General features: G+C 39.3%; 1 protein-coding gene across 3 annotated transcripts in view; it reads right to left on the reverse strand.

The window, feature by feature from the left end:
- Positions 1 to 348: 348 nt before the first annotated feature.
- The window catches only part of KCTD18 (potassium channel tetramerization domain containing 18), a 28,965-nt gene continuing 17,280 nt past the window's right edge, over positions 349 to 12,033 (reverse strand). For all 3 annotated transcript variants that reach the window (XM_059927343.1, XM_059927342.1, XM_059927344.1), the window contains exons 6-7: positions 11,469 to 11,571; positions 349 to 1,573 (exon numbers count right to left, since the gene is read on the reverse strand). In XM_059927343.1, coding sequence (XP_059783326.1) covers positions 1,066 to 1,573; positions 11,469 to 11,571 — 611 coding nt within the window. In that variant the 3' untranslated portion in view covers positions 349 to 1,065. The remainder of the gene's footprint in view (positions 1,574 to 11,468; positions 11,572 to 12,033) is intronic.

Here is a 12,033-nt window from a genome sequence, read left to right on the forward strand (position 1 = left end):
AAGTACCCTGCTTTATGAACTTATTTTTAACACACTGACGGCATACTGCTCACTGAAGACAGAAATATGTGATCCAATTATAAAACATAACATGTACGTGTAAACACATACAACTGAATAGTTGTGAAAAAATAGATTAATCAAAATACTCTGTTTTAAAATATTAAATTCAAGTTATGTGGAAATTTTATGCATAAAAAATCATATTGTATAATCAGAATAACTCTTTGTCATTTCTGAAAAAAAATATTAACTTTAGTTAAAAAGTTAATACATTTCTCTTCAAAGTACTTTCAAAACTTCACTACTCAAATGAAAAATAAAATATTTTAACAATTCATTCCATGACATGTTATATAGTTCTTATTCCAAGAAATCTTCTGGCAAGGTATAAATAAATCTGTTAACAGAAAAGAGTAAGAAAAGCCAATCTAGGAAAGAAAATTGTTCCATTAAGTGAGAGTCAAAGTGTGATCTCAAATTACTGTCTTTTTTTTCCCCCTCCATATCATTTCTTTTCATGCTAACTTTTGAGACTGAGAGTGCCCTGCAGGGAGTTCACCTTGATCTACATTTCTCTCAAATCTCCCCCCATCTGGGACATAGCACAGGGAAGCACTAATATCACCCTCTCTATTTCACCAGACTGAAAGCTAAGCCCAAACCTCACTCCTACCCCTGGGCTGCTGTGAGTAACATTAAATAAGTGCCTAAAATCTATAATTATTTCAGCAACAAAGTGGACTTGCTAGGGATGATTTTGCTCTACTGTTTTGTTGCCTTAATACCAATTAAACATTTTTTTAAAAAAAAGCCCACACACATTAAAAAACCTGAAATTAAAACCGTCCCTAGACAAATAATTTAAACGTTGGGAAAATGAGAAGTAAATATAGGCCCAACCACTTACAGTCTCCCTCCTCCATTCCTACTTCACACAATTCACCCTAAATAGAAAGAAACAAGCTTTCATCCCGACTGCATCGGGAAAGAGTGCCGCTTATTTGTATTAAACTGGCTGTAAGCTCGGAGAGGCAAACGGGACACCCTGAGGCCCCGTTTCCATCAATCGGTCTGGCCCCGCCCGTTCTCAGTCCTCGCGCCCAGGGCGCTGGGGGCGTCGGGGGTCGGCTCTGGGGACCCCGCCGGCCTGGCCGCGGGGCAGGCGGGCGGGGAAGGCCCCGCAGCGCACAAGGGAGTCCGCTTCAGTTTTATCACTCGGTGCGGGGTGGCCTTTTTGTCGGAGAGCAGAACCTTAGCTGGAGGTGGGTGCGTGGCCCCGTTCTCAGCACCCCCGGTCCCGTGGGCAGCCTGGGGATGCCCGGGCAGCCCTGTGCCCACCGGGGACGGGGCTTTCGACGGTGCAGAGCGCTGAGCTGCCCTTCCTCCTGCAGCCGGGTTCACGGATGCCCGGGACCAGGGCTGTGGGGCACTGGCCGGAGGCACCCTGACGGAAGCCGAGTTCTTGACTTTAATTTGGGTGCTGGTGGAAGGCCCCAAAAATCGGACTGGCTTAGGACCAGTCTTACAGTTCACGCCTTCTTCTTCCTCTTCATTGGGCGCTATCAGTCGCCTGTAAATAGAGAAGCAGGTTCTTGTCAACCAGCTGGTCCTGTAAACCAGCATCTACAGGTTTAGTAACTAATGAAAACGTCTCCAAAGTTTACCTTCAGGGTGAATAAAAAGGTTTTCGTCAAGAATTTGAGCCAAGAGGTATCAACCTACCTCATCTCTCATCTCCCACCAAGGTCAATAAGTAAATTAGCAAGTTTACAAAAGATTGTTTCAACTGGAATACACTCTTTCAAACTCACACGTAATGTTAATACCAGCAAGTTAAAATTTGGAGCGTTACACTGGAATTACACAACACATTACTCAGTTCTCACAAATTCTGATGTGATCCAGAGGACAACCAGGAGTATCCCAAGTTGTTTTTCCCAGAATAGCAGTTTCAAGATATTTACTGAGGAAAAAAGGGTTTCACAAATAAACTTGAGAAATGCTACTGCATATTTTATTCTCCTCCTAAAGCTTTAAACTCTATATTAACAAATTAAAGATTCTATAGTAAAGACACCTGTTTAGCTTTGTTGAATCCATATTTCCCAATCATTCTGTAATGCACCCTTTGGCACCCAGTAAAATTAGCGTGCTATGGAACACATTTTGGGAACTGCTAGAATAGTCGAACTCATGGTACAGTTAGATGTTTTTTGAATTCGAGAAGTATTGGACAAACCTTCAAAGATTCTTCAGCTGAGTTGCCATTCACTATAAAAAGCCTGAAGTGGGAACACTGTTTTACCTTATTTAATTTATTTTTAATTCATTTTGTTTAAACTAAAACAAACAAACAAAAAACAGTTCACCCATTTCTCCCACTGACCGCCCCCCACCCCCCGCCACCTCTGGCAACTACCAATCAGTTCCCTGTTTTTTTTGCTTTGGATTTTGTTTGTTTGTTGTTTGTTTGTTTTTAAGATTCCACATAAAAGCTCATATGGTATTTGTCTTCCTCTGTCTGACTTACTTCACTTAGCATAATATCCTCAAGGTCCATTTGTTGCAAATATATATATATATATATATATACACACACACACATACCACAATTTCTTTATACCATCATCCATCAATGGACACTTAGGTTGTTTTTATATCTTGGCTATTGTAAATAATGCTTCAATGAACATGGGGGTACATATATCTTTATGAGTTAGTGTTTTTGCTTTCTTTGGATAGACACCCAGAAGTAGAATTGCTGGATCATATGTTAGTCCTACTTAGAATTTTTTGAAGAACTTTCATATTGTTTTCCATAGTGGCTGCACCAATTTACATTCCCACTAACAGTGCACAACGGTTCCTTTTTTTCCACATCCTTGCCAACATTTATTTCCTGTCTTTTTGATGACAGCCATTCTAACAAGCATGAGGTGATATCTCATTGTGGTTTTGATTTGCATTTCCCTGATGATTAATGATGTTGAGCATCTTTTCATGTACCCGTTGGTCATCTATATGTCTTCTTTGGAAAAATGTTTATTCAGATCTTCTGTCCATTTTTGAATCAGATTGTTTGTTTTTCTGCTATTGAGCTATATGAGTTCTTTATATATTTTGGATATTAGCCCCTTATCAGATCTATGATTTGCAAATATTTTCTACCATCCAGTAGTTTGCCTTTTCATTTTGTTGATGGTTTCCTTTGCTGTGCAGAAGCTTTTTTAGTTTGATGTAGCCCCACTTGTTTATTTTTGCTTCTGTTGTTTTTCATGTCAGATTAAAAGATCATCACTAAGACCTATGTCAAGGAGCTTACCATCTATTTTTTCTTCTAGGAGTTTTATGGTTTACATTCAAGTCTTTAATCCATTTTGAGTTAATTTTTGTGTAGTATGGTGTAAGATAGTGGTCCAGTTTCATTCTTTTGCATGTGGATATCCAATTTTCCCAACACTGTTTATTGAAGACACCTTTCCCCATCGTATATTTTTGGCTCCTTTGTTGTAAATCAGTTGGCCTATATGTATGGGTTTATTTCTGGTCTCTCTCTTCTGTTCCACTGATCTGTGTGTCTGTTTTTATGCCAATACCATACCATTTAAATTACTATAGCTTTGTAATATAGTTTGAAATCAGGGAGCATGATGCCTTCAGCTTTGTTCTTCTTTCTCAAGATTGCTTTGGCTATTTAGGGTCTTTTGTGGTTCCACACATATTTTAGGATTGTTCGTCCTACTTCTGTGAACAATGTCATTGGAATTTTGATAGGGATCACACTGAATCTGTATATTGCTTTGGGTAATACAGGCATTTTAATAATATTAATTCTTCCAATTCATGAATAGGAACTATCTTTCCATTTATTTGTGTCTTCTTCAATTGCTTTCATTAACGACTTACAGTTTTCAACATACAGGTTTTTTATTATCTCCTTGGTTAAATTTATTCCTAGGCATTTTATTCTTTTTGATGCAACCATAAACTGGATTTCCTTAATTTCTCTTTCTGATAGTTCATTATTAGCATATAGAAATGCAACAGATTTTTGTGTATTGATTTTGTTTATTAGTTCTAACAGTTTTTTGATGGAGTATTTAGGGTTTTCTATATATAATATCATGTCATCTGCAAATAGTGACAGTTTTACTTCTTCCTTTCCAATATGGATATTTTTAATTTATTTTTCTTGCCTAATTGCTCTGGCTGGGACTTCCAATACTATGTTTAGTAAAAGTAGTGAGAGTGGGGGTCCTTATCTTGTTCCTGATCTTAGAGGAAATGCTTTGAGCTTCTCACCACTGAGTATGTTTGCTGTAGGCTTGTCATATAAGGCTTTATTATGTTGAGGTACATCCTCACTATACCTGCTCTGTTGAGAATTTTTATCATAAATGGATGCTGAATTTTGTCAAATACCTCTTCTGCGTCTATTGAGATGATCATATGATTTTTGATATGATATAAAAACCATTTGATAGATTGTTTCCAGTTCAAGATGACAACATAGGAAGATACTGAACTCACCTCCTCCCATGGACACACTGAGTCTATAGCTACATATGGAACAACTTCCTCTTAAATAAAACTTAAAGGCCAGCTGAGTGACAACTACATATTGGGCAAATAAGAAAACAACACTGAAGCAGGTAGGAGAAGCTGGAACACAATCTTGCCATAAACCCGTCCCCCAATGCAGTAATCCGCAACCAGGAAGAAAGTCAAAACCTGCATCTTCTCCCTGAGGAGGGAAAGATTCAAACCCCACATCGGGCTCCCCAGTTTTTAAGACATGCACTTGAGAGATGAGCCCCCAAAACACTTAACTTTAAAATCAACAGGGTTCAAGTCCCAAGGCCCACAAACAATAGCAATCTGATAAACAGCTCTTCCAGGGTCCACATGCTCAGATTCACCCACCCCAGGGCCCAGTTCAAAGGTGGCCAATTGCACCCAGACTTAAATAGTAAAGTAGCTCACTTGCTGATAGAAAAGTGCTGGCCTGAGGGGCAGCCGTCTAATTTAACACACACATCTAGAAGCCTGCTGGAACACTCTCTGGGAATGAAGACTAGCAGGTACCATCTTCATGCTCTCCCTTTGCTGTGCTCCAGAGCACCAGTATTTCCTGGAAGAGAGCTTTTATACTCGTCTGGAACCCTCACTTTTTATGGCTCTTAGCCAGGGGACACCTCCTGATTGCCTGGCTCTGGAGGCCAGTGGAGCTTGCATTCCTGGTCCCATGGGACTGTAACAATTGGTGTTACCCAGAAAGGAGCTCATAGCCTTGTCTGGTATCCCAATTTTTGCAAATGCTGCCAAGAGACACCTCTACATTGCATGGCTCTGGTGGCCAGTAGGGCTTATGCTTGTGGGTCCCACCGGACTGTAACCAATGGAGAAAGAGTTCTTAAACAGCTACCACCCCAGGATGCAACAAGAGGCAACAGACCCAGAAGCTCAGTCTTTCCGTGACAGAGATCTGTTAGCTGATCATCATGACTGCAGCCTGAGGGGCAGACTTCTAATTAAACACGCATCTAGGGGCTGACTATAATCTTTCCCAGAGACCTCATAGGGTGGGTGCTATCTTCACACCCACCTTCTGCCACACTCCAAAGTGCCAGTGTCTCCTGAAGGGGAAATTTACATGCATCTGGTCCCCTGGTTTTTGTATTTGCCACCCACAGCATGCCCCTTGATCCCTTGATCCCCTGGCTCTGGTGGCTGGTGGGACTTGCATTCCTGAGTCCCATGGGACTGTGGCAATCAGAGAGATGGTTCCTGGCGGGCTAACATCTACAGGACACTGCACAGACAACAGACTGAGGAACATCCCCCAGTCTTTCTGCAAAGGAGGCCTCTTTGCTTGTCCTAGTGCTTCGGCCTGAGGGGCAGGCCTCAGGTTTGGCACACATGTATTGCCAAACAGAACTGCTCTCAAGGAACATAGGCTGTGAATGCCATCTTGGTGCTCTCTCTCTCTGCCTTGCTCCAGCTCCTCAGAATCTTTCTGAAAAGAGCTTATACACTCAGCTGGAGCCCCGATTTTTGCAGCTGCCACCAAGGGGACACCTTCAGATTGCCTGGCTCTGTTGGCCAGCAGAGCTTACACTTGCAGTCCCACAGGACTGTATATATTTGTATAGCTCTAAAAGCTGCCGCCTGAGGGTCTGGCTTCCAAGCAGCCTCAATCTAGGTGATGAGATCCTCCCCTTTGGGACACTGACAGGTCTTGGCTCATCCTCAACTACTGGGAGTTATTAAAAATATAATAGGCTGCTTGGACAATCACAAAGGTTTGAGAGTCAACTAAGAGCTGGGGCAGGGCCAAACAATAAGGTTCATCCTCTGCACAAGGCTACTCTTTCAAAACTGAGTGAGGTGGTTGTTTCATCTACTGTATAGAAACCAACACAGAGAGTCAAGTAAAATGAAGAAACTGAGGAATATGTTCCAAATGAAAGAACAAGATAAAACCTCAGGAAAAAACCTTAATTAAACATACATAAGTAATTTAGCTGAGAAGGAGTTCAATAATGGTCATAAAAATGCTCACCAAACTGGGGAGAAGAATGAATGAACACAGTGAGAACTTCAACAAAGAGATGAAAAATATAAGAAAGTACCAAATAGAAGTCACAGAGCTGTAGAATACAATAACTGAACTGATAAACACACTAGAGGGGTTCAACAGCAGACCAGATGAAGCAGAAGAAAGGATCAGTCAACTCAAAGGCAGGGCAGTGGAATTCACCCAATCAGAGCAGGGAAAAAGAAAAAGAATGGAAAAAAAGTGAAGATAATTTAAGGGACTTATGGGACAACATCAAATGGACTAACATTCACATTATAGGGCTCCCAGAAGAAGAGAGAGAGAAAGGAGAAGAAATCTTATTTGAATAAATAATAGTTGAAAACTATATAGCCAAGAAAGGAAAGAGACATCCAGATCCAGGAAGTCCAGAGAATTCCAAAAAAGATGAACCCAAAGAGACCCACACTAAGACACATTATAATTAAAATGTCAAAAGTGAAAGACAAGGAGAAAATCTTAAAAACAGCAAGAGAAAAATAACTTGTTATATACAAAGGAACCCCCATAAGACTATCAGGAGATTTTCAGCAGAAATTTTGCAGGCTAGAAAGGAGTGGCATGATATATTCAAAGTAGTAAAAGAAAAAAATCCAACCAAGAATACTCTACCCAGCAAAATAACCATTCAGAATTGAAGGAATAATAAAGAGTTTTCCAGACAAACAAAAGCTAAAGGAGTTCATCACCACTAAACTGGCCTTACAAGAAATGTTAAAGGGACTTCTTTAAGCTGAAAAGAAAGGGCACTAATTAGTAACAACACATATGAAAGAATAAATCTCACTGGAAAGGTAAATATATAGTAAAGGTAGTATATTAATCACTTATAAAGCTAGTATAAAGGTTAAAAGAAAAAAGTAATAAAAATAACTATGATTACAATAATTAGTTATGGAATACACAATATAAAATGATGTAAAATATGACACCAAAAACCTAAAACGTGGCAGGGGATAGTATAATGTTGAGCTTTACAATGGAATCAAACTTAAGTTGTTATCAACTTAAAACAGACTGTTATAGATATAAGTTGTTATATGTAAGCCTCATGGTAACCACAAAGCAAAAACTTATAGTAAATACACAAAAGATAAAGAGAAAGGAATATAATCATACCACTAAAAAAAGTCATCAAACCATAAAGGAAGAGAGCAGGAGAAGAAAGGAACAGAGAGGAACTATAAAAACAATCAGAAAACAATCAACAAAATGGAAATAAGTACATACCTATCAATAATTACTTTAAATGCAAATGGACTAAATTCACAGAGTGGCTGAATAGATCAAAAAATAAGACCCATCTATATGCTGCCCACGAAAGACTCACTTAAGTGTAAGGACACACACAGACTGAAAGTGAAGGAATGGGAAAAGATATTCCATGCAAACCAAAAGAAACCAAAAGAAAGCTGGAGTAGCTATACTTTTATCAGATAAAATAGACTTTAAAACAAAGACTGTAATAAGAGACAAAAAAGGGCATTACATAATCTTAAAAAGGTCAATCGAACAAGAGGATATAACATTTGTAAATATTAATGCACCCAAAATAGGAGCATCTAAAAAATAAAGCAAATATTAACAGAACTAAAGGAAGAAACAGAGAGCAATACGATAATAGTGGGGAGCTTCAATACCCCACTTACATCAATGGATAGATCCTACAGATAGAAAATCAATAAGGAAACATTGGCCTTAAATGACATGTTAGGCCAGATGGACTTAACAGATATTTACAGAACATTCCATCCATAAATAACAGAGTACACAATCTTCTCAGGTGCACATGGAACATTTTCCATGATAGATCATGTGTTAGGCCACAATACGAGTCTCAGTAAGTTTAAGACAACTGAAATCATATCAAGCTCCCTTTCTGACCACAATGGTATGAAACTAGAAATTAATTACACAAAGAAAACTGGAAAATTCACAAATACATAGAGATTAAACAACATGTTACTGTACAACCAATCGGTCAAAGAAGAAATCAAAAGAGAAATCAAAAAATACCTTGAGACAAATAAAAATGGAAATGTAACATACCAAAATTTGTGGGATGCAGTGAAAGCAGTTCTAAGAGAGTTCATAGCAATGTTTACCTCAAGAAACAGGATAAATCTCAAATAAACAACCTAACTTAAGACCTCAAGGAACTAGAAAAAGATCAAACAAAAGTTAGTAGAAGGAAGGAAATAACAAAGATTAGAATAGAAATGAATGAAATAGAGACTAAAAACACAATAGGAAAGATCAATAAAACTAACAGCTGATTTTTTGAAAAGATAAACAAAACTGACAAACCTTTAGCTAGATTCACCACGAAAAAAAGAGAGTACTCAAAATCAGAAATGAAAGAGATGTTGAAACTGATACCATAGACACACAAAGGATCATAAGAGGCTACTATGAACAATTATATGCCAACAAATTGGACAACCTAGAAGAAATGGATTAATTCCTAGAAACATACAACCTACCAAGACTAAATCACGATGAAATAGAAAATCTGAACAGACCAATGACTACTAAGGAGATTGAAATCTCCTAACAAACAAAAGTTCAGGACCAGACAGCTTCACTGGTGAATTCTACCAAACCAATTCTTCAAAGAATTAATACCAGTCCCTCTTAAACACTTCCAAAAAATAAAAGAGGAGGGAACTCTTTCAAATTCATTAAGGCCAGTAGTACCATGATATCAAAACCAGACAAGGATGCCACAGGAAAATTACACACCAATATCCCTGATGAACATAAATGCAAAAAATCCTCAAAAAAAATACTAGCAAACTGAATTCAACAATACATTAAAAGGAACACACATGATGATTTACTCCAGGGATGAAAAGATGGTTCAACATCCACAAATCAGTCAATATGATACACTACACCAACAAAATGAAGGAAAAAAATCACAGGGGACATTACTTTAAATGACCTTAAAACTGTCAAACTGTCAAGCAACCACTGTCAAAAGCCTGCCTGCTCCTTCCACTGCTTCCATCAGTTTCACTTCATGAAGATCACCTTCTGAACATGTGTAATGGCAATCCTCCAAGTCTTCTCCCTCTGACTCAGCACTGTTGTGTCTTCAGAGGCAAATATAAGATACTGAACTCTGATTTTTGGAAATGGGATCATAATAGCGTAGTGATTTGCAACATAATATAATATATTCAACCTCAAAACTCTACTGAACATAACTAAAATTTTGTAGGTGAGAAATGGTTCTTTGGGATCTCACAAGTACTTCTAAGTCATCGTTACCTGGTCCATGAATCAAAAATGATGCTTAATCAAATCCCAGAGGAAAAAGACAACTAACACAGAGGAGAGTTTCCATGAAACCATTTCTGCTTGCTTTATATTTTGTACACATCTTCCACTGGACTCTAGTCCAAGGTTGCTCCACCTGAGCACTATTGCCATTTGGGGTTCAACAATTCTTTGTCATGGGGGGCTGCCCTCTGCATTCTAGGACGTTTAGAAGCAACCCTGGCCTCTACCCTCTGGATGCCAGCAACATCCCCCACCCGACAGTGTCCCCAAACGTTACCATATATATCCCCTGGGGAAAAAAACCACCCCCAATGGAGAACTACTGCTCTAGACCCAAATAATATTTGCTAACTATAAGTTCAAACACCAAAATAGATAATGATAATAAAATGAGCAAAAAGATCTGTTTTAACATATGATTTACTACTAAAAACTGAATAAAATTCTCTGCACCTCTGTGAAAGATCCAGAGGGCAAAAGTAAGAAAGCAGTCTGAAATTTCATACGGGCACTGAATCAAATGCTAGAATAGATGATCAAGAAATCAGAATGTCTGAAAGTCATGAATACTACCCAAGATAATGAAAAGGAAATATAATTTTAAATGTATTTAAACCACAGTGAAAGACACAGATGTGGAGTGAATTCAGTGCTAATTATTTCATAGAACACAAGATAATACTACTAAATAAAAATGTTATTTGTGGTAACAGGAAGGAGAAAGGGATTCAGAATAAGTCACAGGAAATTTCAAATATTAAGTCTAATAGATTTCTTGACTATTGCCAATAAAGTCTGGGATTTCACTTTAGTGGGGAAAAATACTTACCACAGCATTCCCACTGTGTCCAGTAGTATTTTTAAAATCACACTCTCCCAAAAAGAACATACCATATAACTCAGTTTTAAAGAATTACTTCCACTTTTTACATAGTTCTGGTAACTTTGCATTTAATTTTTTTTTTTTTGGCCATGCCACACGGCTTGTGGGATTTTAGTTCCCCCACCAGGGATTGAACCCGGGCCCTCGGCAGTGAGAGCGCAGAGTCCTAACCACTGACTGCCAGGGTATTCCCTCAAGATTTACATTTTGGGGCTTCCCTGGTGATGCAGTGGTTGAGAATCCACCTGCCAATGCAGGGGACACAGGTTCGAGCCCTGGTCCGGGAAGATCCCACATGCTGCGGAGCAACTAGGCCCATGTGCCACAACTACTGAGCCTGTGCTCTAGAGCCCGCAAGCCACAACTACTGAGCCCGTGTGCCACAACTACTGAAGCCCGCACGCCTAGAGCCCGTGCTCCGCAACAAGAGAAGCCACCACAGAGAAGCCTGTGCACCACAACGAAGAGTAGCCCCCACTCACTGCAACTAGAGAAAGCCCGCACTCAGCAACGAAGACCCAATGCAGCCAAAAATAAATAAATAAATAAAGATTTATACTTTAATGGTAAGGCAGAATATTCACCTAGGTAATTAATAAGCTCAATGAGGTCAAGAACCATTATTCACTCCCCCAGTAAAGGCAGTAAAAATATAGGTCATAGATTAATTTTTTAAAAAATCAACGAAGGACAGATAACCTCTTTCGAATTGGGGCCATGTGACGCAGGCTTCCATGTAAAGGCCGCTCTTCCAGAGTCCAACATTCTATCAGCTCATGAGGCACCCGCCAGTAGCTAACACCTGGAAGATAAAAAGACAATTTAGAGAACCACTGTCCACTGCCAAAGGCTCAGCAACACTTTTGTATAAGACTGGCCAGAAACAGTTTAAGGTTCATGCCTCCCATCTGATGAAGAGAAGTATAAGCAGGAAGTGATTCCAAGAAGAGCCAGGGCAATAGTGGCACAGCTCATAACCCGGGTCCAGAAAGAGCTGGCTACCAGCCGCCCCAGCTCTGCCACTGACAACCAGCAGGTCGTTATACAGACCTTGGGCAACTGAGTGTGTGCTGGTTAAGGGCACAGGCACTGGAGCCAAAACTGCCTGGGCCCAGATCCCATTTCTGTCATTCACTAATCATATCACCTTGGGAAATTTTTCTCATCTGTGAAATGATGACAATAATAGTACATAATACATAATACATACATAATAGTACGTAATACAATAATAGTACCTTGCTGCGATGATTAAATGAGAAAA

The sequence above is a fragment of the Balaenoptera ricei genome, chromosome 7 (genome assembly GCF_028023285.1).
Source record: "Balaenoptera ricei isolate mBalRic1 chromosome 7, mBalRic1.hap2, whole genome shotgun sequence".
Classification (NCBI taxonomy): domain Eukaryota; kingdom Metazoa; phylum Chordata; class Mammalia; order Artiodactyla; family Balaenopteridae; genus Balaenoptera; species Balaenoptera ricei.